Here is a 23,257-nt window from a genome sequence, read left to right as displayed (position 1 = left end):
TAAAAGAAACTTTTTGCTGCCTGCAAAACTTTAATTAACATCCCTACTTTATTTCCCAAAACCAGTATACCCCTGGTTGTTAGAATACATGTTTTTGGGCCCCCGAAACGTAGGGGTATATAAGTCAAGATCAAATTATGAAGGCCAGTGGTAATACTGATAGAGGGAGAAACTATGAACTCTTAAATTTACGAACCGATGGATGCATTTAAATTTTAAGTTTTGACTTATGGATTAATTATGATTTTTATAAAATATGTCAAGATTTTCTATGATGCAAAATCCAGACTGAAAATTAAAAAATATTGAAAATGAAAAATTTAATCTTAACGACGTCTTGATTTACTTTTATGAAAACTAACTAATTTCTTTAAAAAATGGAATGAAATTTATGGAATATGCTGTGGGAATTTCAGAAAAACAGCTTAACTGAAACTGAAAATGTTACTTTAATTGGAGCGAAAAAAATCGCAAGATTTTCTGGATTTGATTTCGCGAGTAAGGGTTTTGAAAAAATTCGCGTGGATTTAATTTTGCAAATAAGCCTGAAAACAGCTGAAAAATAGCCATCTTTTGCCAAAAATGAAGAATTTGAACTGGTTTCTCCGCCGAAAATGCAATTAAAAAAAAAATTGTGGTGGATTTAATTTTGCAGGTCAGGAATCTCGCGCGTTTTCCTTTCGCGAGTTTTAAATTCGCGAAAATGGCAAAAATTCGCGAAATCGCGAAATTTAATCTCGCAAGGTTTCCTTCTGTATTTTGCAAAAAAATGACATAATTTGCTTTTTTTGCTGATTGAGCGAAGATTCTTATATATAATAATAAACAGAACTCTACCTTAAGGAAACTTATTTTTGCGGGAACTAATTTTGGCTGGCAGCAAAAATCTTTTTTTTGGCGAATGGCGAAATTTTTAAATTTTGGCGGGAACTAATTTTGGCGAATGACAGCGTAAATTTGTTCTATTTTGCCTTATTTTGAGCAACTTTGATGAATTTCAGGGTTCATTTAGGCGAAAAAAACAAAAAAAATAATTTTGGTGGGAACTTATTTTGGCGAGTGAGCAAAATATTTAATTTTAGCGGGAACTAATTTTGGCGTCTAAATTCACCAAATCCGCCAAAATTAGTTTGAAAAAAAATTATTTTCAACTGAGGATTGTTTGAATGAGACATGAAACTGTCAGTATTAAAACAATAACTTTCACTACTTCAACTATGGAATCACGCTTCTGACCATACTTTAGGCGTACAAACTTTCGCGAGCAGAAACTTTCGCGAGGACGAAAAATCACGAAATTCACGACACAGTGGTAAAAAGTAGCTATATTTTGCCCACATAGACTAAGCCTGTGACGTCACACAGCGAATTATGTTTAGGTTTACAGAGCCTTGTAGAATCATCAAAATGCCTTCAAACTTGGTACGTAACTTCAAAATAATAAAAGAAAAATTTTTGTCTTGAAAATTTTTAGATTTCCCGATTTCCCGATTTTCAAAAACGGAAAACCCTCATTTTTACCCCTGTCTTTGGTAAAAAATCAGACCTAGCAGAAAATTACAGGCCTTAATTCCCTAAGTCTTAAGATAGAAAATTTCCTTTTAACCATAACTTCCTTCATGTCAGTTTTCAGCTTTTAAGTATATCGGGAACATACAGTTTAAACTCTGCAATTCGTTTTTTTACCATATATGGTCATACCTTTAATTCTAAATATCTTGAGTTAATCAAAAGCTGAAATTTAAAGTGACCCCATTTTTAAGCACTACTCGTCAAGATCTATCGTTTGGAAATGTTGCTTTAAGCATAATACCAACTTCAAATTTTCGTTTAAATTTTGATGACGTATTTTTCGGTCACGTGATGACTTTTTTTTCAAAAAATTTTTTGATTTTTTTTGGAAAATAGTTTGAAAAATATTTAGGGCAAAAAAAATTATTCTAAGGCTATAAGAATGATAAAGAACAGGATAATGGATTTAAGTCATTAAGTAAGTGGTAATAAAAAAGCCTATTTTGACCACCGTGCGACATTTACTTTGCGAATTTAGCGGAAAAATATTTTTCGCGAGCATAAACTTTCGCGAATCAAGACGTAAAATTGAGGATTTTCACATGAAAAAATGGCTTAGAGAGACAAATACTTCTTAAATTGGCTTGAAACATTTGTCATGTGACTTATTAGTCTTTTAGCAGGCTAAAAAGTGCCATAAAAGTTACATTTTATTCAAAGTTTGAAGTTTTACAGATTTTTTATTTTGTCAAGAATTTTTCGCGAGCATAAACTTTCGCGAATGGCCCTTCCTAGAATTTTTAAAGACATTTACTTTCGCGAAAAGGGCCAAAATTCGCGAAAATCGCGAAAGTTTCTGCTCGCGAAAGTTTGTACGCCTAAAGTAGTCAGAAAATTTTTTAGTATCTGAACATAAAAGTTATGTTTTAGATTCTTTAACACTTTTAACAAAGAATTGCCTTTATAAATTGCTTCTTAATCAAACCTCTTAAGAGTAATTAAGAACTTGATTGCAAAAATGACGTTATGAACTTTAAAAAGACGTCAATAATATGTTGCATCACCTTCCTTTATAAAAAGTGCTAAGTTTTAATGGGTAATTAACCTTTTTGTTTCGAACTTTGTTCAAACTGTCCGCAAAGAATTGAACTATTTTACATTTTGCGGAAAATCTTTCTAAAAAGATGTGTCAAAAGTTATGACTGTTTTTTAAGCAAAATCCAGATGAAAAATTGATGAAAAACCACTATTTTGAAGATTTCGAGACAAAGAAGCATTTACAAAAATTTTCCGCAAAAATTTTTATTGTTCGGTAAAAGATACACCATCTACTGCAAAATTTTTTTTCTTCGTCGAAACTAAGCTCTTCAAAGTTGAAATACTCTTCCTCGCAAAAGTCTTCATTTTCTTCTTCATCAAATTTTTTCAATGCAATTTTCAGGTTCAGGAATAGTTTATCTAACAGAAAATGTAAACATGCCATATTTTTGTTGGTTACATCAGTCAGAAAACACATTTTAAACACGGCAATTATGAAAAATTCACTATGGTCAGAGCCCTTAAGTACTCTATTGATTGATACAAGAATCGCATCTACAAATATATATAATAATATTAATCTTTGTTATTAGCTATTAAGTCAAGCTGGTAGGAACAGAATTCCAAGATTTTGCTGTTACTCATTTTCAGAATTTTCGGTTTTATCAATGCTGATTCTAGGGCCCCCAATATCTTTCACTCGTCTTCTAAAGTCACAGATGCATATCTGCATTTTCTGAAAGGCATTTGGTGTAGAAAGTTTCCTTTTTATATCCAATTTCCAAGGAGTCGGGGAAACGTCCGTCGAGAAAATGTCTGTCGGGGAAACGTCTGTCGGGGAAACGTCCGTCGAGGAATCGTCCGGTCACCATCAAAAACACTCATTTTTCAGTATAACCATCATCCCTTCAATATAAACAAAAATCGTCTAATTTTGACCAATCTAAAAGTCAGAATCCTCATTTTAATAACGACCTACGTTTTGGGAGCCACCTACGTTTTTTAAGCCTTTTACTGTAGGGTAAAAATACCATTTCTATAGGACCTATAATTTAGAGACTTTTGAATGTTTTTATCAAGAAAAGAAAAAAGGTGTCAAAAATTCCACGCAGACCAATTATTTGCCATAAACTTTCACGACACTTTGTCCAACCAAAAGACCAATCAATCAAATTCTTTTACACCTGCTTGCCTCATCCATATTTAGATTTTAATCAAAACTGCTCCTCTCCATTAACTAGCTTTCTGGAAACCTGGTAATGAAAAACCCGATTGCTGAATATTCTTTTTCAACCTTTTTCCTTCAAATTCTGAGCAATGATCGGCTATGGCTTCAGCAACACAAAACTTCTATGCTCGTGCTTTGATTGGTTTCGAAATTTTAAACTCTGGGATTCAAAATTGAATTCGGAGAAAAAGTATTTTATACCAAATTAAAAATTTATTATTCCAATTAATACCTACATAAATAAAAATGATAAAAAAGGATGCATTTATGGTATCTCATGATGTGCCAACACGATCTCGTGGTATAAGTCGAAGTTCTTGTCCGTGTTTTAAGAACACATTACCTAGAAAAGAAAATGTTCATTGTGTGAAATCAAGTGCGTATTACTTATAGGTAATGAATCAACGGATCCTGCACTAATGTACTTCCCAGTTTTCTCAAAGGTAACGAATCGAGTGGGAATTGAGAGGTCGTAGGTTCAATTTCCACTCGATTCGTTACCTTTGAGAAGACTGGGAAGTACATTAGTGCAGGATCCGTTGATTCATTAAAACGTTCATTATTTCAGGTCTTTTCAAGGTTGATTTTGTTTGATGAAGTTGTTCAGTTTGTTTTGAAGCAGTCTACATAATAATAATGATGTTTATCTTTCAAAATCGATGCAAGAGTTATCCGGTCATAAAAATCAATAAAAATCACAATTCTCATTTATATAAATTCACTTTTTTCGAGGTACATACTCTGTTTGCTTCATCAAAAACGCAGACCGTTTCTTAAACTCTTACTTGACATTTTTAACGTCAAAGCGTTAAATGGTATGCATTGTATTTTGGGAAGAAGTAAAATTTGCAAAATGTGACCTATGACCTAAATTTGCCTGAAAATGGTAAAACATTTTCAAGAAAATGCACCGCACAAGGGTCGATTTTTCGCCCAAATTTACTCAAAATTCTCTGCACTGTCCGATTTCAAAGGCCTAATTTTGGGCCGCACATACAGTCGTTTCCGAATCAAGTGCCCACCCCCGGAGGACGAAGTTATATGTACAATATTAGAGAAATTTTGCTCCTTCCGACAAACATTATTTGTGTGAAATTTAAGTTGTTCAATTATTTGTTGGATCTAACAGTTCTATTTCGAACTAAAAATTCAAAAGTAAATCAGAGAAAGCCAGAAACATTTGATATCTTACCAGCACTTTGTGATGGATTGATTCCAATACCATCTAAAGAATAAAGAAATACAGAGCATAAGATTCAATATATATTAGTTTGGCAAAGACAAAGGAAGTTATTGCTGCCGACACGAGTGCAATAGTAAACTGTGTTATCTACCAATAGGTGACATTTTATGCTACGATGATTATACAAGACTGCATGTTTTAAAGCAGTCAATTGTGATTCAAGCCATTTTCAGGTCGTAAATTAAAAATAATTGGAATTATCCATTATGAAAAAAGTTTTCAGAAGAAAGAAAGAGAGAAGTACTCACCATTTGTGATAATTGCACTTGTTGCTGGAGGAACTTTAAACTGTAGATGAAAAAGAAATTAAATGAAAATAAAATCCAAAAAATGATTAATCAAGTTGCTTAGGCTCTATATTCTTAATATACTTCTTTTGTATATGTTTTCTCGCAGTTAAGCATTCCCGTGTAACAATCCGGTTTTTCCACTAAAATTAAGCTAAAAATGATGAGGAAAAGACCCTGAAATGATATCCGCATTGCAAATGTTGATTGATCCTAATAAGGAAAAAACATTATAATGTTGAGCTGTCAGAATTCCAAATCAACACCTAAAAATTACGATTTTTCATTCCCATAAGATTTAGCTCCTTTATTTTACCCCAACTTGCTGAAAGATTCGCACCGGGTCACTGAGACAGGGATATAGTTAAAAAACATGAGGAACAAAAAAGAGTTTCGTTTCTGCGATGTAAAGGACTTCAAAACTAATATTAAAGGTAAGAAGGTCAGTGGATGTAATTCAAAATTACTCAAAAAGGAGTGGGTAAGTTGGATGACCATACAGGGGGAGGGGGTGTACGAACATTTCCAGGGGGTAATCTGAGAAGAATTTCCAGGGGGTGAACAACTAATTTTAGTTCGTCCACCCTCACTTTAAGACATGAAAAGTTCTTTTGTTAATTTTGTCATTTTCCAGGGGGTATCTACACTTTTCCAAGAAATCTGTTTTCACTTGAAAAAGTTCGTCCACCCCCCCCCCTGTATGGAAATTTTATGGAACAGCATATTGCTTGTGTACAATCATTATCATGCTACTAACATACATAGTTAATATTAGTTATATAGTTATATTCAAACATTACCTCTTCCGCTGCAAACTTTAGAACAGCAGTGAAAGGTGTATTTTCTGGAACACTCAAACTAAAAATAAAGAAATATCTTTAATAGTCCATAGAAAAGTATCAAATTATTTTGATCAAAAAACTTTTAACTGTTAAATTGAATAAGTGGCTTCTGAATGGGACATCAATTGAAGAAAAAATATTTATTCATTGTTCTAATTTCAATCTTGGTAAAAAACATGTGGATGATTAGATTCTCCTTTCCTGATACACTTAAATTTGGTGAATTAACTTACACTTTGAATGGTAATTTTGGGTCGGATGTTAACGTAATCTTGAACGTAACTTTAGACCTAAAATATGAATAAGATTAATAATCATTACTTTTACAGTAGTTAGCAGTAGAGAATTAAGGTTGTTACTACTCTTCTACTCTTCTGATATGGTAAGACACTCAGGTCAAATGTATATCCATACTGGGTGTCCGACAAATAACTTTAGATGGTTTCCAACGTCTTGAAAGCAAACTAATGACCGTCAAAAAGTGCATGGAGTTTCTAATCTAGAGAGTAGATATCCTAACTAAAGATGTCAGCCTTTGCTACTTTTAAAGGCTGTGATTTGATATGCCAGGGAAGACCTAGCCAAAGTTTCAAGATCTTAGAATGATTTTTAAAGATGTATCTGTAAACAAACTCGGTAAAACAAAATCAATAAAGTAGCATAGTCAGGCAAAGTCGGGTAACAAAACTAAAGCATATTAATTTTTATTTTAAAACATGTTTCGATATTTTATATCATCATCAGTAGTTATTATTTAGTTTTAAAAATATACAAAAATTGGTTATTAAATGTGCATCATTAAAGCAGATATCAGACAAATACAAAATATACATTCATCATATAAAATCAACTTTTCAAAGTTTTCTGAATGTTGAGTACACTTCTTTAATGTTCATTCCAAAGATATCCTCTCTCAGATAGAGAATATTTCCCTCTGGAATACATGCTTTCCAAATATTGGACAGCAAAGTCGGATTTCTTCTTTCCCACACTGCATGTTTTAGAGTGCTCTAAGACTGCAGAAGTCTTTGAATGTTCTTTAAATCTTTGATTGAATTTGTTTGTAGTTTTACCAACGTAAAGGAACAAACACGAACACGAAACTCGGTAAAACATGCTCCTCCTTTGCAAAACATTTTTCAATTCCCAAGGGAATTAGAATATGTTCTTAAATACAAGGCAAAAATAAAAAGGTTTAAGGTTTGAGGTTTGCAAAAAACCCCACAAAAAGTAGATTTTTCACATTCAGTATGTGAATTCAAAAGTTCCAAAAATGTAATAAAAGGGATAGTGATAATTGAATACTATCCACTGATAGTCTGCAGCACTATAATAAAGCTAGAATCACTTTGCGTACTCTTTTTTGAGAAAATATGATTGACAGATCAAAGATTTTCACCCGCAAGGGAGCCAGTGAGCGTTCTTCAACAGCCCAAAATGGTAGAACTCAGCTCTGGTACAGAAAATCCTTTGTTTGATTGTCAATGTTAACAGTGCTGTTATTAATTTTATTAGACCTGACAAATTGTTTGTCACAGTACACTTTATAGTTTCAATTCCTATTGAAGAATCATATTCTGGTTTTCATGTTACTGTATTAGATGCTGTTTTAGACCTTTTAGAGTTAGCCTGTGTAAAGACTTCTTTTTCTTATTTTCGCTTTTGGTGGTTGCACTTTGGACATCTAATTTTGAAACTGATTGTGCCTCAACTTTTTCATCAATATTTCAGACAAAGAAACTGTATGGTTTGATTGGATTTTTTTGTACAAGTATTTCTAAGAATGGTAGTTGAAGTGCTTCTTCTTACGTACAAAGCTTTTTTGTCCACATGTAACCGTTTTGTATGTTTTTTGAAAAAACAGACAAACTTTTGTGGGGTTACCGGTGCTGGCGGGCATTAATCAGGCGAGTTTTGTACGATTTGTATTGATATTGATAAACCGTCAAACTAAATAATGTAAAATGAAAATAGCGTAAGTATAAAGTTTGACAATGAAAGAAAATAAGCCTAAGTCTATGAGTGAATCTATAATTATGTAGGAAATAAATAAAATGTCTGAGATGAATAATATCTAAGTCACAAAAGTAAAGAAGTCCTAACTTAAGGTGTGTCAGTGAAAGAAACTTACCAGCTGGCCAAATGTGGATGCTGTGAAATGATGCCAGTAGGTAAATGAAAAGGTCAAATGTGTAAACAAACAAAATGAACCATGAATAAATCAAATCCAAAATCAAAATGTGAGCAGAGGCTGAGACTGAATGCGTGCTCACTGAGTGCCACATGGAACAATGGTAGCCATGTTGAATTTATGAATGACTAAGTTGCATGATGCTTACTGTCTAGTGGCATTAGCAAGACTGACTTTGAGACACACCTTTTATCTACCATGTTGGCATGCCAATTCCAACATGATGACTCATCATAATGGTAGCCTAAGAAGTGAGGTCAAGGTCAAAGGTCAAATAAATTGTCATGAATAAATTAGTATAAATAATTAGCTAGTGAAAATAAATTATGATGTCATGAATAAATTAAATTAAATTGAATAAATTTTACTGAAATTGCATAAATTATAAAATTTTTGTTTTGTTTTGATTTTAAATTTTTTTTTATATACAGATTCAAACATTAACTTAACACTCCCCCAAATGAAAATTAAACTTTGGAAGCGAAGTCTATATTTTTGGCTAGTATGCCAAGTTCATGTAAATAGTCACATTCATCTACATGATGAATTATTACCAGTCCACGTACAGCACGATGGGTTTCGCGCATAACAGTTTCATTTTCGTTTCTATATACAATTTTTGCCTTTCGTGGCAACAAGTCATCTCCAAACTCCAATTCCTTTACCAAACCGTATGTATATTTGTTTGATAATGATGATTCATGTTTAATGAACAAAACAATGTCTCCAACACTAATTTGATCGCTTACGTACCATTTCGTTTGCTTGACCAATTTTGGAACATGTACGGTGAGCCAAACGTCAAACCATGTATCGAATACCTTTTCGTTATCCTTCAGGATCTTGGTGGGATGATCGCAGAGTATGAGCCCGTCGATTGCTCTGTCGTTGTTTCTGCCTAGCATTAATCGATTTGGTGTAATGAGGTCTAGGCACTCGAAATCTCCGGTGACATCTCCAATAGCCAAGGGTAAGTTGTTGATTTGGTTAGCAATTGAAGCTGTTAATGTCTCCCATTGGAGAATAGATAATCTTTGGTTGTTGAGTGATTTACTGATGGAATTGTTTATTTCTTGTATCTTCCGTTCAACTTTCCCATTCATATTATGTCCTTGAACGGGGCATACTTGGAAATCGACTTTCGTCTTGCTGAGATGGTGCTGCAAATCAAGTAGGTTGATATTCATTTCTTTGCAGCCCTTAACCAATTGGCTTCCTTCATCACACATTAGTCGTTTTGGGAATCCATGATCTGCAGCAAAGCGTGTAATGGCTTGGATGAAGGCTGTTGTTGAGTAATCATCCATTGTCTTGATCTTCACTGCACTTGTTGAACAGCAACAAAACACAATCAACCATACTTTGACAGTGGTACGTTTATGGTGCGGTGAATAAGATGAGTAAGGACCAGATAAATCCATTTGAGTGAAATAGAATGATGGTGCGATTGTCAAATTGAAGATTGGAATGGGTCCCATTGCCATTTGAACGGTGCGTTTTTCCAGAAATCTACATCTTTGACATGAGCGTTTGATCCTTTTCATGAGATTTCGGCCATTGATGATGAAGCATTTCTTTAAAACGTGTCGTAGAGTTGTTTCGATGCCACAATGCTGAGTGTTTGGATCGTGCCAATGAACTTCTGAAGCAATGCTGTAAGCAATTGGTGAGTTGTTGTCTAGGATTGGAACCATAAATGTCGTTGATGTGAGGTCTTTCATGGTGTCAGTGTAACGTCCAACAACAGAAACTTGTGTTGTTGGCAAGATTCTGCCCGTGTACATCAGAATGTTGTCCTTGACTTGTGAGATTTTGTCATACTTTGATTTTGGTAGAAAATGTTGTACTTCCATTGTGCCCTTTTGATAGAAATACTTTTCAGCTCTGATGATTTCTTCATTTGATAGGATGAGTGGTTTAGAAGTTTGGACAATCAACGTTTTCTTTTGTTTCCATTTTGATATGAAACTTTTGCAAAATCGAATAACATATGCCAAGATGCGAACAGTGATTGAAAATCTACGATGGTTAGGGTCGATCAGATATTTGGAGAATTGATACCTCTGTTTTGCAAGTTGAATTGGATCAGGTGTAGTTGAAGCATGATGAACAAGAATTGTCCTCTCTTTGTCGATTTCTTTGATGTCCGAGTCAGTTACTTTCAGGTCTTGAGCAGATTTGATTGGAAATTCCGTCGATGGAAGTCTCATCCAGTCCATACCGTTCATCCACTTTGAGTCTTGGCTGACATCAGCAATGGTTGCACCACGTCTGGTTCCAAGATCAGCAATCATGTTGTTTGTTGGTATGTAGAACCAGTCTTCTTTTGACTTGAAACGGTTGATCTCTACCACACGGTTTCTGACCCACAACTTCAGTGGCTTTTCATCATTGGAGATCCAATGGAGAGCAATTTGTGAATCTGTGAATTTGAGTGAGGACTTGTGTAGTGTTCCAAATGATCTACGAACTACTTCACCAGTGTGAGTGTTGATAAGTGCAGCAAGTAGTTCAGCACGTGGCAATGAGAGTCCTTTTGGTACTGTGCGTGTTCTTGCAAACACAAGTTGGCAGGAGAATGAACCATTTTTCCGTTGGAATCGTGCATAAATGCAGGTGCAAATTAATGATTTGCTTGAGTCGCCAAAGTCCAATGTGTGTATGTCTGTGTTGAGAGCATCTTCTGGTACAATGGCGCGTTTGAAACGTACTTCTCCGAGGTCTTTCATCATTTTGAAGTTGTCCAACCACATTTGACGGAGTTCATCAGGAATAATATCATTCCAGTCAAGTTGTCGTGCTGTTAATTCGTGAAGATCGAGTTTCATTGAAGCAACGATTGGTGACATTTTCCCTGTCAGATCGAAAATTTCTGCAACTTTGGATGCACAATCTCTACGTGTTAGCTTGTCCGGGATGATGTTAGATGCTTTTGAAGATTTCTTTCCCCTCCTCTTCTTGGAGAAATTGAGGTCTGAGATACTGAGTGTGAGTTCGTCGGTTTCAGGGAACCATCTCATTCCTCCAACAGAGATGCTTGAACCGTCTTCTGATAAGTCTTCGGTTGGTTTCATTCCAGAGAAAGTGAAGCCTTTGAGAGTGAAGTTTCCTCTGTTGATGACAGACTGTAGTTCATCTGCACGTTTGAATGCTTCTTTGGTGGATGACTCTCCTGTGATACAGTCATCAACGTAAACGTCTTCTTTGATGATACGGTTGACTTCAGGGTACTCCTTGCTGAAGAGTTGACCAATGGATCGCAGACCACATTCCGCTTGATTTCCTGATGATCTGACTCCATAAATGAGCGTCTTAATGATTTTTTCTTTAGGGATTTTTGATGGATCCAAGTCTTTTTGCCATATGTACCTCTGGAATTGCCAGTGCTCTTGATGTAGATTAATGGTGTTGTACATCTTTCGGATGTCAGTGTGGATGCCAATCAGGTGTGTTGACCAACGGATGAGAAGATTTTGCAGTTTGTTGTAGTTGTTTTGCCCTTTGGCCAGGATGCCATTGAGGCTGACACCAGATGATGTTGGATGCGATGCATCAAATACAACACGGCACGGAGTGCTGACAGAACTCTCCTTCCAGACGGCACGCCATGGAATGAAATTTTGGTTGGTTGTTTCCCTCAGTCTTGATTGTTGCTCAGGTGTAAGGTTTTCGACATACTCAACGTACCCAAGCTTTTGCAACTTGGCTTCCGATTCAAGGATGTCGGCTTTGTCTTTGTTGTTCTCTGGACGATCGAGTTTCTTCAGTTGTTGATAATAGATACGAGAAGCAATGTCTTTGTTGGGAGCGAGCTTTGATGGTCTGTCGATAAAGGGTAATTTAGCTATTATCGTTTGGGTGTCCAGATTGATGTCAAGTGAAGCGTCAATGATGCTCTGTTCAACTTCCTCCTTGATGCTGATTTCACGTTGGTGTTCTGAATTCTTGCAATCTTTACAATTTCGACAACTGACACAGCGATAAGTAATTTCGGAGCCAGTTGATTCAGATGTTTCGAAACGTTTGATACTTCTGGATGGAAATGAGAGATGAGATGCATCTGGGTTGATGTTGATTCCATCTTTGTAGATTTTGTATTGACGGGTGAAGAATCCTGACATGTTAGAGGTGCCATAGAATTGATTGTGAATGGCGGTGAAAATTTGATGTGGACCACCAATGATGCCTGAACCTCCATCACTGTTGCGAAAGACTGATTGATAGATTGCCAGACCAGAAGGTAGTTGATATATAAGTTTAGGATAATACCTGTTGTATTTGATACCAAGCATCAGATGAACATCTCCACCAACATGGGCTGATGGCTTTGGAAGAGTTGACGGATCTTTTGAGTACGTCTTGCAGATTTGTTGGAATACTTCAGTCAATGGATAGCGTGGAAAGGTTGATGTGATCTGGTCCATACACACGCCTCTGAGGGATGCTAGTTGGCCATTCATCATGGGTATCTGGACGTTGTATGTTCCAAGTGTTGTTTGTGTCGAGGTGCCAACTCCACCAATTGATGTGATCTCTGATGACTCTTGAGTGACATTCGTACCAAGCTTCTTGATTGCACTGTGTTTCACGATAAAGTCACTGCAACCACTGTCGAAGAAAACTGTGAATACCTTGTGGTTGATGACAACGTTTTGAAGTAGGTAGATGCCTTCATCGTCACTTGTTGATTGATAGTCTGGTGAAGTGGATGGATTTGATGAAGGCGTTGTTTTGAAGCACGAATGGAATGAAAGACTTATGTTCTTTGTGAATGGTGGTAGGTTTGGATTCTTCAGGTACTTCGACTTGTATTTCTCGAGGAGTTTCTTGTTTGCATCCGTGTCTTTGTGATCGTGACAGACAAGGATATGTTTACGTGGGTAGTCTTGATGTGATGCGTGCGGACATGCAAAGTCACGTTGACATTTGCCTTCTTTGTGTCGCCCATGTGAGATGCTTGCTCCTGGGAAGAGACATTGATAGCAGTATCCTTTTGCTTGGAGAACAGCATAACGGTTGGCAGGACTCAACTCAGCAAATTTGTGACATGTGTGATATTGGATGATTTGCTTTCCGGCTGGACCTTTTGATGGAAGGTGATTGTCTTGTCCAGGCTCGGAGTCGCAGATATTGCACAGTCTATTGTCTGGGTTGTTGTAGTAGCCTGATCTGCCTTTGCCGTTAGGTCCTCTGTCAGTCCTGGGTGGTTTGGGTTTGTCGAGGTACGTCTGGGTGACAGTCAATTTGGTTTGTTGTAGCTTCTGTTCTTGCTCGAGATACTTGACAAAATGGTACCATGATTGTCTTGGTGTGAAGTCTTCATCTGTACTTTTGCGTAGCCATCTTGTAAGTGTTGGTTCACCGAGAAGACTATAGATGTGGTGTAAGCCTTCACTGTAGTAGAGATGTTGTTCGATACCATGGATTTCAGCGAGTTGGATGATCTCTTTGATGGCGGTGATGAGCCGGCTTAGTGAATGTGCCAACTCATGATTTTTGCTTTTAGATAATGGTTCCATTGAAGCTACATGTTTGATCTTCTTTGATAGCATCATCTTGACGTCTCCGTAGGCGAACTTCAGTTGCTTCCAGATGTTGTCGATGTCGTTCATGCTCTTGACCATACTCAGTGCTGGTCCTTTAAGGAAGTTGTTCTTTAAGAGTTCTGGTAGAAGGTGTTTTGGTGTCGTGTGTAGGTGCAATTTGTTGAATTTGTCTTTGAATGTGTAGAAATCGTCTGTGTCGGCACCAGAGAACTTGTGGAGGGTGATGTTGAGCTTTGAGTTGTTGAAAAGTTTTTGCTTATATACATCTCGATCTTTGATTTGTTTATCCAGTGATTCATAAAAGGTACTTTTCAAAGATGTCATAAGTTTGTAATTGACACCAATATTTGAAACTACAGTTTTTGTTTCAGTTTTTGTAAATTCAGTTTGTAAAATAAGTTCATACTTTTTGACGACTTTGTTGATGATGTCTGTTTTGTGTGACTTGTCATTCTTTATCTCGATTAGCTCAGCATCGGTTATGTCGTCTAGTGATTGTTGAAAGTATGTGGTAAGTTCAGTTAACAAGCGTATTATCTCAGTCACAGTGAACTCCATTGATTCGGTATGTCGTTTTTGAGCATCTGTAGTTTGCTTTACTTGAGCAGCTGTCGCAGCTTGCTTGAATTCACGAGCTAATTTGAAGTACTCTCTGATGTCTTGAAGGGTCTTTTCTATACCTTCAATAAGTTCTTTATTCAGATTTTCAGTTTTAAAGAGTTTTTTGAAGTTTCGTAATGGAATTCGTAAGTCTAGCAATTGGGTGACAATAGCGTCATTCTCAGCTATGGTGTCTGATGAAATTGGATTCTCGATGATGAGGTCCGTGATCTCTTCGATGAGTATTTCTGCCTCCACTTCAGCTTTGGGAGACATGATGTGCCTTGATAGCTCGATATCAGATTGAGTTGAATGGGGTACCTTTGGTTTGATGTCAACTTGCTTGGATGATTCAGTTGGTAAGGTATCCTCTTGACTTCGATCAGATGTGTCTGGTGATTTGTAAGATGTGTCCGGTGATTTGTCGGTTGTGTCCGGTGATTTGTCGGATGTGTCCGGTGATTTGTCTGATGTGTCCGGTGATTTGTCGGATGTGTCCGGTGATTTGTCGGATGTGTCTGGTGATTCGTAAGATGTGTCCAGTAGTTGTTCGGATGTTTCCGGTGATTCGTCTAGTGATGACCTTCCGAGTGAATTGAATACACTGTAGTCCGATATTCTTTTGGTCTTTCTAGTCGATCTGCGTAAGGACATTTGATGTTGATAAGTGATGACTGATTGCCTGAGTGATGGATGACGAATTGGTCTGATTGACTGGTCGCCTTGATGATTGGATCTGTTTGACTGTGGGGTTACCGGTGCTGGCGGGCATTAATCAGGCGAGTTTTGTACGATTTGTATTGATATTGATAAACCGTCAAACTAAATAATGTAAAATGAAAATAGCGTAAGTATAAAGTTTGACAATGAAAGAAAATAAGCCTAAGTCTATGAGTGAATCTATAATTATGTAGGAAATAAATAAAATGTCTGAGATGAATAATATCTAAGTCACAAAAGTAAAGAAGTCCTAACTTAAGGTGTGTCAGTGAAAGAAACTTACCAGCTGGCCAAATGTGGATGCTGTGAAATGATGCCAGTAGGTAAATGAAAAGGTCAAATGTATAAACAAACAAAATGAACCATGAATAAATCAAATCCAAAATCAAAATGTGAGCAGAGGCTGAGACTGAATGCGTGCTCACTGAGTGCCACATGGAACAATGGTAGCCATGTTGAATTTATGAATGACTAAGTTGCATGATGCTTACTGTCTAGTGGCATTAGCAAGACTGACTTTGAGACACACCTTTTATCTACCATGTTGGCATGCCAATTCCAACATGATGACTCATCATAATGGTAGCCTAAGAAGTGAGGTCAAGGTCAAAGGTCAAATAAATTGTCATGAATAAATTAGTATAAATAATTAGCTAGTGAAAATAAATTATGATGTCATGAATAAATTAAATTAAATTGAATAAATTTTACTGAAATTGCATAAATTATAAAATTTTTGTTTTGTTTTGATTTTAAATTTTTTTTTTATATACAGATTCAAACATTAACTTAACAACTTTAACCTCTCGTGTTCTACTCGTTTGTTTTGTCGAATATATTTTTAGACATTGTAATAAATAGAGTCCCCTGCCCAATTGGCAACCGATCCAGTTAGCGACCGAACGTCTTTGAACCCAGAAAAGTCATACAAAAATAAACCTCTGGAGAATTTCTTTTGGTAGTTATCTGCCTTGACTTATTTCCCGTACTGTGTAAAAAAATTCTAGAAAAGAGCGAGTAGAATCTGAAAGATCCAACTTTTCACGGAAGCACATAAAAAACCCGTTTTTTTTTGAAAAATATAAAAAATGGCTACCTGCGGACAAAAAAGCTTTGTAAGAAAAAAACGCTTCAACTCCCACTCCAAAAAATACTTGTCCAAAATGATGAGTATGTTAGAAAGCATTTCTGTAAAAATCGGCTCGATACAGTTTCCTTATTGATAAAAAAGCAGTGCTGCAAATAAGGAAATTTCAGTTGGTCGGTATTTTTTTGAGCGCAACGAAAATAATTTGAGCAGGGGGTCTGGCAGAACCCCATTAGAAAAGTCTGAAATGACCTTTACATTGGCTAAACACCTGTATTAATTCAAAATCTATTCTTCTTTTAATTGGAAACGTTATTAAGTATTTATCTAAGCCTCTAGTCTTTAAATTTTAGCCGGACAAAATGAAAGATTGAGCTTCAGAATGGCCGGTAGAAACTACGAAATTACCGGTAATTACCGGTCACCGGCCGTTATTTGCAGCACTGAAAAAGTTGATGCAATCAGCTTCGAAATTTGACGTCCAGTCTGCGAGCATGACGAAGGGAAATGTAAGTGAGCTGTTTTAAAACAAAAGAACGAGTGCAAAGAAATTAAATATGGGAAAGCTTATGAGTTTTTTTATCATCCTGATCAATTCATATGACCTAACCTGCAAGTAAAGCACTGATTTTCTCTTTCTTGCGATCAAATAAAAAATCAAAACAAACACGAAGAGCATGTTAAAAGTTGTCTAACCGTTGGTCGAAAAGGATTTTCTAAAAAGTAAAAAGTAAGTGCAAAAATTTGAATAAAAAATTTTTGTTGGCAACTGGGCAGGGTACTCTGTCTCTATATTCCTGTCTCTAAAGTAAAGACGACCCTGGACACCGCCGTACATTGTGCGGTGGAGTCCGGTGGTATTTTAGGTTAGATCGAAAACACCGTACAACACCACCGTACAGAATCCCACCGTACACGGAATTGCCACCGTACGATTGTCCGGTGGATGCATGCATGCTCACAAAGGTGTCGTGGTCAGTCAGAGTCAAGGAAAAATTTGTAATCTTTCCGAAAAATAATTTAGTTTGTGTAAGCACAAAACGCTAGTTCTATATCGCAAAAGAAGAAGCATGTTTTTATCGAAACGAACAAAGCTGTGGTGAAAATATCTGGCGTCTAATCAGTAGACGTCGAAAAGCCGATAGTTACGCTGGGAACGAAGTTGATGAAATACTTTCCATTTGCTCGGCTTTTGTTTCGAGGAGTTTCAGTTTAGCCTATACTAGACATCACGCGCGTTTTTTAACGTCTATTCCACTTTGCGACTTTTTCGAATGTTTTGACCCCGGGTTTTTGGGCTCTAAACATTCGATTTTTTGACGTCACTTTTAATTTTCGAAGCTCCTGCAGTAGCAAAATAATCGAGTTTGCGTCAAAACACTTGAAATTGAAAAGGCTTAAATTTTTCGAAAATCGTCAAAGTGGAACTCACTAAGAAACGAGATGAAAAATCCCGGTTTTTAGTGAGGTGCTCGCTATTGATCGTTCGGCGATTGAGGGAATCAGAGAAAACACGCACCTAGTCCGCCCTTATTCCGCCAAGGTGTATACAAGACGGCGGCCTGACATGTCTTGTACGGTGGGAATTCAGAAACCTGATGATCGACTTCACACCGTACAATGTACAGCGGTATTTTTCGTGTACGGTGGGACATGTACGGTGGTAAAAATAGGTTAGGCTCCGCCCACCGTACACCCATGGGACGCCCACCAGACTCCACCGCGCAATGTACGGCGGTGTCCAGGGTCGTAAGTAAAGAAAGGTGTCGGAATTAGACGAGGGATGTCGATATTAGACCAACAAAAAGATCTTTGACTCGTGGTTTGAATGTTGGCTCACTTCACACGTACCGGCATTAATGGATCCAGGGGGGGGGCACGCAGTTACTACAAGACATGATGTGTAGTAAGTGCTTTTTCAACACTTGTTTTCAGGACCACCACCCTTTGCAGTTACTACACCTTGGTAGTAACTGTTTTCAGAAAAGATTTCCAGGTACCACCCCTGTTTTTGAGTGATATCATCAAAAACATGCTCGAAATTACCCTAAATTGCGATTATTTTTCAACCTAAAGCCATTTTTGTGCTAGATTTTCTTTTAATTTACTTGGTTAACAGCTGTTGAGAACATTTTAATGATAATTAGGGAAAGCACAATTTCAAAGTTGGGTCTGAGAAAAATTTCAAATTTTTTTTCATCCATTTATAACAAAAATATTTTTTTTAACAAAGAATTTTTTCACAAAAAAATTCATTTTTTGTGAAAAATTTTGAAAGATCTTTAAAAAGAATTAAAATATAAGCACTTACTACACCAAAAGTACTAGTTTCAGTGTTTGGCACCACCCCCAAACAGCGGTTACTACACTGTGTAGTAACTGTTTTCATAACTTCTGAATACAGTACCACCACGGTAGTAAGTGTCATACTGTCTTGTAGTAACTGCGTGCCCCCCCCCTGATGGATCAGCCAAAGTGGTTCAAAAACGACAATGACATCAAGCCAGGAGACATCGTTCTTTTTACCAAGCAGGAGTCGAGCCTATCCGCAAACTATCAATTTGGAATCGTTAAGAGCATCAATAAAGGACGTGACGGAAAGATTCGGGATGTTATTGTGCAGTATCAAAATTCAACCGAGAAAGTCAAACGTGAGACCCATCGATCAGTTCGCTCGTTGGTTTTGATACGTGGTGTGGATGAAATAGATTTGATGAAACAATTGGATAACTCAAAAAATTAAAATTTTCTAATATATATATCAAAAAAAAAAAAAAAAAAAATCTTATTTTTCATTCTGTTGGGGGAGTGTTAAGGCATAAACCTTAGTTTTAATCCATTTTTGGTCAATCAAACACTCTCACCTTTTTCAGTGTGCAGCCATTTTGTTGTTTTTGTTTGGTCTGCATTTTATTTCCTTTTCCCACCATTTTGGTTATTCTGCATTTTTCTGTGTTTGATAAGCATTTGGTCAGTATTTTATTCATTAATTTTATGTCAATTGGATATGCATTTCCTTTTGTTATAATTTATTTCAATTTTTCTCATAATTTATTTTGGTCTGTAAATTAGACTTTTTGATCTGCCTATAAATGCCACATCATCACTCAGACCTCACTTCAACAGAGACTTCAAGGAGTGAAGACCTCCTCTGACATGATGTCAACTCAAATCAAATGAAATCAATCAATAGTCTCTTTAGTTACTCACATATACAAGCACATTCAATTTTCATTTTCACACAGTTGGTGTTAGTCTTGACACACCCTGTGTTCTGCTGCCTGCTTACAGCATTCTACCTCAGGCCAGCTGGTGAGTTTTTTGTTTCTTTTCTCTGTCTCTATTTGTGGCACCTAAGTTAAGTTAAGTTAGATTTTCTTTTACATTATATTAGTACTTCAATCATTCATTTATACATTTGCTGTTTTCTACTTCTACTTTTGTTCTCATAGACTTACATCCTTTTGTACCTAAGTTAGATTATTTTCTTTTCATTCATTAGACTTAGTATTTTTCAATTTTTATTTTCAGTTTGAACACTACATTACTACACATCAATAAATTAATACACTGAACAGTGTTACAAACACGGCGTTATTGTTTATTCAATCTCATCCTGACGCTACATACGGTAGGTCGTCAAGGAAGATTATTACTAAAAAAAATTCTTCAGAAGTTTGCTTTTGTATGATTTTTCTAGGTTCAAAGACATTTGATTGCAAAATAGAATCTATAGCCTTCTATTCTGGTCACCACAGACAGTAGTAGAGAGGGGGACTCTCTAATTTAAGTATACACGTTTTTTTTTTTTATAAGAACAAACTATATAAGAACATAAGGCTTCGAGGCCCAAAAATTTAAGAACATTCTAAGAACATTCTAAGGCTTTGGAGACTTAAAAACATGCATTTTCTTAAGAAATTACAACAAAATGCTCAAAAAATGCTGAAAATAAGAACATTTTAAGAACATTTTTAGGCTTCAAATCCAAAAAACTAAGAACATCCGAAGGCTTCGAAAATTTTTGACGTTCTTATAAAAAAAAAAACGTGTAATACAGATAGCGACTCCAGAAGTCATGCAACTTTCGTTGACGTCAAACCAAATGTTTCATTTTTCCGTGAACTTTGAACCCTTGGAACTTCTTTTCTATGTATGCTAAAGCGTTCCGGTTTTTACTAAATGAAAGCCCGTGATCTTAGCTTTCCAGCGGTATATAACACTGTGGACACGGGCTAGACGGCAAATTGGTAAAATGCCGAACGTTTTGCAACATTTTGAAAATTGTTTGCCGACGGGAGAAAAAAAATTTGCAACTATCGAAGAACAAATGTGTCTGGAAACGGAGGAAAATGTATTTGGAGGCTGAAACTTTGTATGTTTATCAGAAAAAGGGTGAGGAATTCAAAAATTACAATGGCTAATTCTAGTTCTTTCATTTTCATGTAGTTTTTTTAACTTTTTTGCTTCTTTAACATGGGAATGTCCCAAAAAAAAGTTTTTATTTTTGCCGAAATGGATTTTCTTTTCATTTGGGGTTTCTCCTTTCAGAAAAACTTATTCTTTATATACTCATAAGTTTTTGTTCCTCCATTTCCAGAAGGCCCCTTGAAAATGGGTCCTACCACCTTTTTTGACTCATTTCAACCTTTTCCAAGCTATTTTCTTCAAAAACAAAAATAAAACAATGCAATGTCTTCTTTTTTCAAAAAAAGATATATCTTTCGTTATTTTGATAAATATACTAAAATATTTTACAAATATTTTTATATGATAATATTTTAACACCATCAAAGAATTCTCCCTCCAAATTTGAGGTCTCTAGCTACACTAGAAAAAGAGATATGCAAAATTTAAGAAGCATGACTGGAAAATTTCTTTTTTTTCTTTTTTGACACATTTTTCGAATTTTTCTAAGCTATTTTCCTAACCTTTTTTTTGATATTTTTAGTCAAATTTTTGACAATAAAATTTGAATATCTTTACAACCACTAATCCTCTGGAGGCCTATGACCCCTCATTTTCTTTCTTTTTCAAAGCTCTACAAGATAGGATAGATTTTGAAAAAAAAATTAAAACTTGAAAAATCTTCTGGAGTTGCTAATACAGAATACAAGTGAGTTTCTTGCAAATCCTGGCAAAGGGAGAAGCATATTATTCACATCTTTACTAATTAATAAGTTGCTAAGATTTAAAATATAAACATTTTTAGACTTACATTATTGAAATTTTGGTGTTAAAAGAACTTGACGTCTGCAATTTTTCTCCCTTTCGGCTGCACTCGGTACCTAGCTAGTAATTTTCAAAATTTCGACGTAACATTGCGCCATTTTGATCAGTTTGTTATGCTTACTCAGCATCAAAAAATTACGTAATGTAAACAACATAAAATGGCGGCCGAAAAAACATTCAGTATGACATTTTCCAACGAGACACAGGACCGTCAAGACTCAGTCAAATAAAATAGAAAATGAGTAAAAGAAAGGTGACCTTATTTTGGAAAACAGACAATATTTTTAGCCAGTTCCATCCTGCAAAATTTTTTGTAGATGGCATAGAGTATAATTGTTGTGAGCAGTATATGATGTACCAAAAAGCTGTTGTTTTTAAGGACAACGTAATGGCCGCGAATATTCTTCGCGAGACCGTCCCAAAGAAAATGAAACAATTTGGTCGGAAAGTGAATAACTATGACGATGAAATATGGAAAGAGAAATCCAGAGTTGTCGTAGAAGAGGGAAATTACGCTAAATTTTCTCAAAATGAGCATATGAAAACTCATATACTTTCAACAGGCGATGACATCCTTGCGGAGGCAAGTCCTTTTGACAAACGATGGGGAATCGGGCTTGGTAAAAACGATAAACGGGCATTGGATCCTAAAAATTGGAGAGGAAGTAACTGGCTTGGTGAAGCCCTAATGAATGTTCGGACTAAAATTCGAGATGAAGAGAAAGAATAAGATTAACTACCTTTTGTGGCAGAAAGAATTTTGACCCTCGACAAAAGCCACTCTAAAAACAAAAGAGAAAGAAAAGCGATACACCACGAAACCCCAATATTCTAATAAAAGTAATTTCTATAAAGACTTTTTAGTATCAAGATTTGGTATAAGTTGTATAATAATCACACGTAAATTTTTCATCACTGAATTTCAAATTTTTATTTTATTGATCCGCACAAAACATTTCTACATTTCCACTTTTATTTTATTTATTTGTTTATGTATATGAAAATTGACACACCAATAAAACTTTTATAAAAGTTGATAGAAAAAACAGATCAAATATTAACACTTAACAAGCATTTTCCCGATATTCTTGCCGTTCATCATATCACAAAATGCATTGCCAGCTTTCTCTAATCCCTCATAAACAGTTTCTAAAAGTTCTACATGAGGTTGAAGCTGTTTCAAACTCTCCATTCCGCTCGCGAACTGATCTTCGTATCTCAAAACAAGAAAACGATCGTTGAAAATGGAGCGTTCTTTTAATATTTTGGAGACTCGTTCTGAAACAGGTGGAGGGTAGGGTAAATCTTTGTTATACTGTGATATCGCTCCACATAGAATGATTCGTCCCTCAGTCACCATATTAGTAATCACAGCCTCGCTTATCGTTCCCCCGACATTATCAAAGTATAAATCAACGCCATTAGGACAAAGTTCTCTCAAACGATCTTCGACATTTTCAGTCTTATAATTTATGACCCCTGTAAAATTTAACCTTTCTTTCAAAAGATGACATTTAGCGTCACTTCCGCAGATTCCAATGACGTTGGAGCAACCATAACATTTGGCGAATTGCCCAGCGAGTGAACCGCATGAACCAGCTGCTGCGCTCACCACAAACGTTTTATTTGATCCTGAAGTTTCTGATGTCAACTTACCTGGAAAAGAAAGATCTTCGATAAAACTCTGAGACTTGATTCTGAATACTGTACCAGATAAAAGGGGGATGGTTC

General features: G+C 36.0%; 4 protein-coding genes across 4 annotated transcripts; 1 reads left to right on the top strand and 3 right to left on the bottom strand.

Moving 5' to 3' along the window:
- Positions 1-3,971: 3,971 nt before the first annotated feature.
- Positions 3,972-21,645, bottom strand: LOC136806248 (ubiquitin-fold modifier 1). Its single transcript, XM_067062806.1, has 6 exons — positions 21,513-21,645; positions 6,384-6,440; positions 6,109-6,166; positions 5,270-5,309; positions 4,971-5,003; positions 3,972-4,121 (listed from the first exon to the last, which is right to left on the bottom strand). Coding segments are annotated over exons 1-6 (258 nt in total). The 5' UTR covers positions 21,515-21,645; the 3' UTR covers positions 3,972-4,053.
- LOC136806249 (uncharacterized) lies at positions 8,025-16,002 on the bottom strand. Its single transcript, XM_067062807.1, has 3 exons — positions 15,491-16,002; positions 8,282-15,309; positions 8,025-8,100 (listed from the first exon to the last, which is right to left on the bottom strand). The coding sequence occupies exon 2, from the start codon at positions 15,139-15,141 to the stop codon at positions 8,809-8,811; it is 6,333 nt and encodes a 2,110-aa protein (XP_066918908.1). The 5' UTR covers positions 15,142-15,309; positions 15,491-16,002; the 3' UTR covers positions 8,025-8,100; positions 8,282-8,808.
- Positions 21,646-21,914: 269 nt separating the features above from the next.
- Positions 21,915-22,256, top strand: LOC136806236 (N-glycosidase Npun_R5314-like). The gene has a single exon (XM_067062793.1). The coding sequence runs from the start codon at positions 21,915-21,917 to the stop codon at positions 22,254-22,256; it is 342 nt and encodes a 113-aa protein (XP_066918894.1).
- A 254-nt stretch (positions 22,257-22,510) lies between these two features.
- On the bottom strand, positions 22,511-23,182 carry LOC136806247 (prostaglandin reductase 2-like; the record flags this gene model as incomplete). Its single annotated transcript, XM_067062805.1, is given in 1 exon segment — positions 22,511-23,182. A coding segment is annotated over 1 exon segment (599 nt), but the record flags the coding sequence as incomplete, so codon positions are not given.
- Positions 23,183-23,257: the final 75 nt, after the last annotated feature.

This window comes from Clytia hemisphaerica, unplaced genomic scaffold (assembly GCF_902728285.1).
Source record: "Clytia hemisphaerica strain Z4C2 unplaced genomic scaffold, Clytia hemisphaerica genome assembly, whole genome shotgun sequence".
Taxonomy (NCBI): Eukaryota; Metazoa; Cnidaria; class Hydrozoa; order Leptothecata; family Clytiidae; genus Clytia; species Clytia hemisphaerica.
This window is presented reverse-complemented; position numbering and strand designations above follow the sequence as displayed.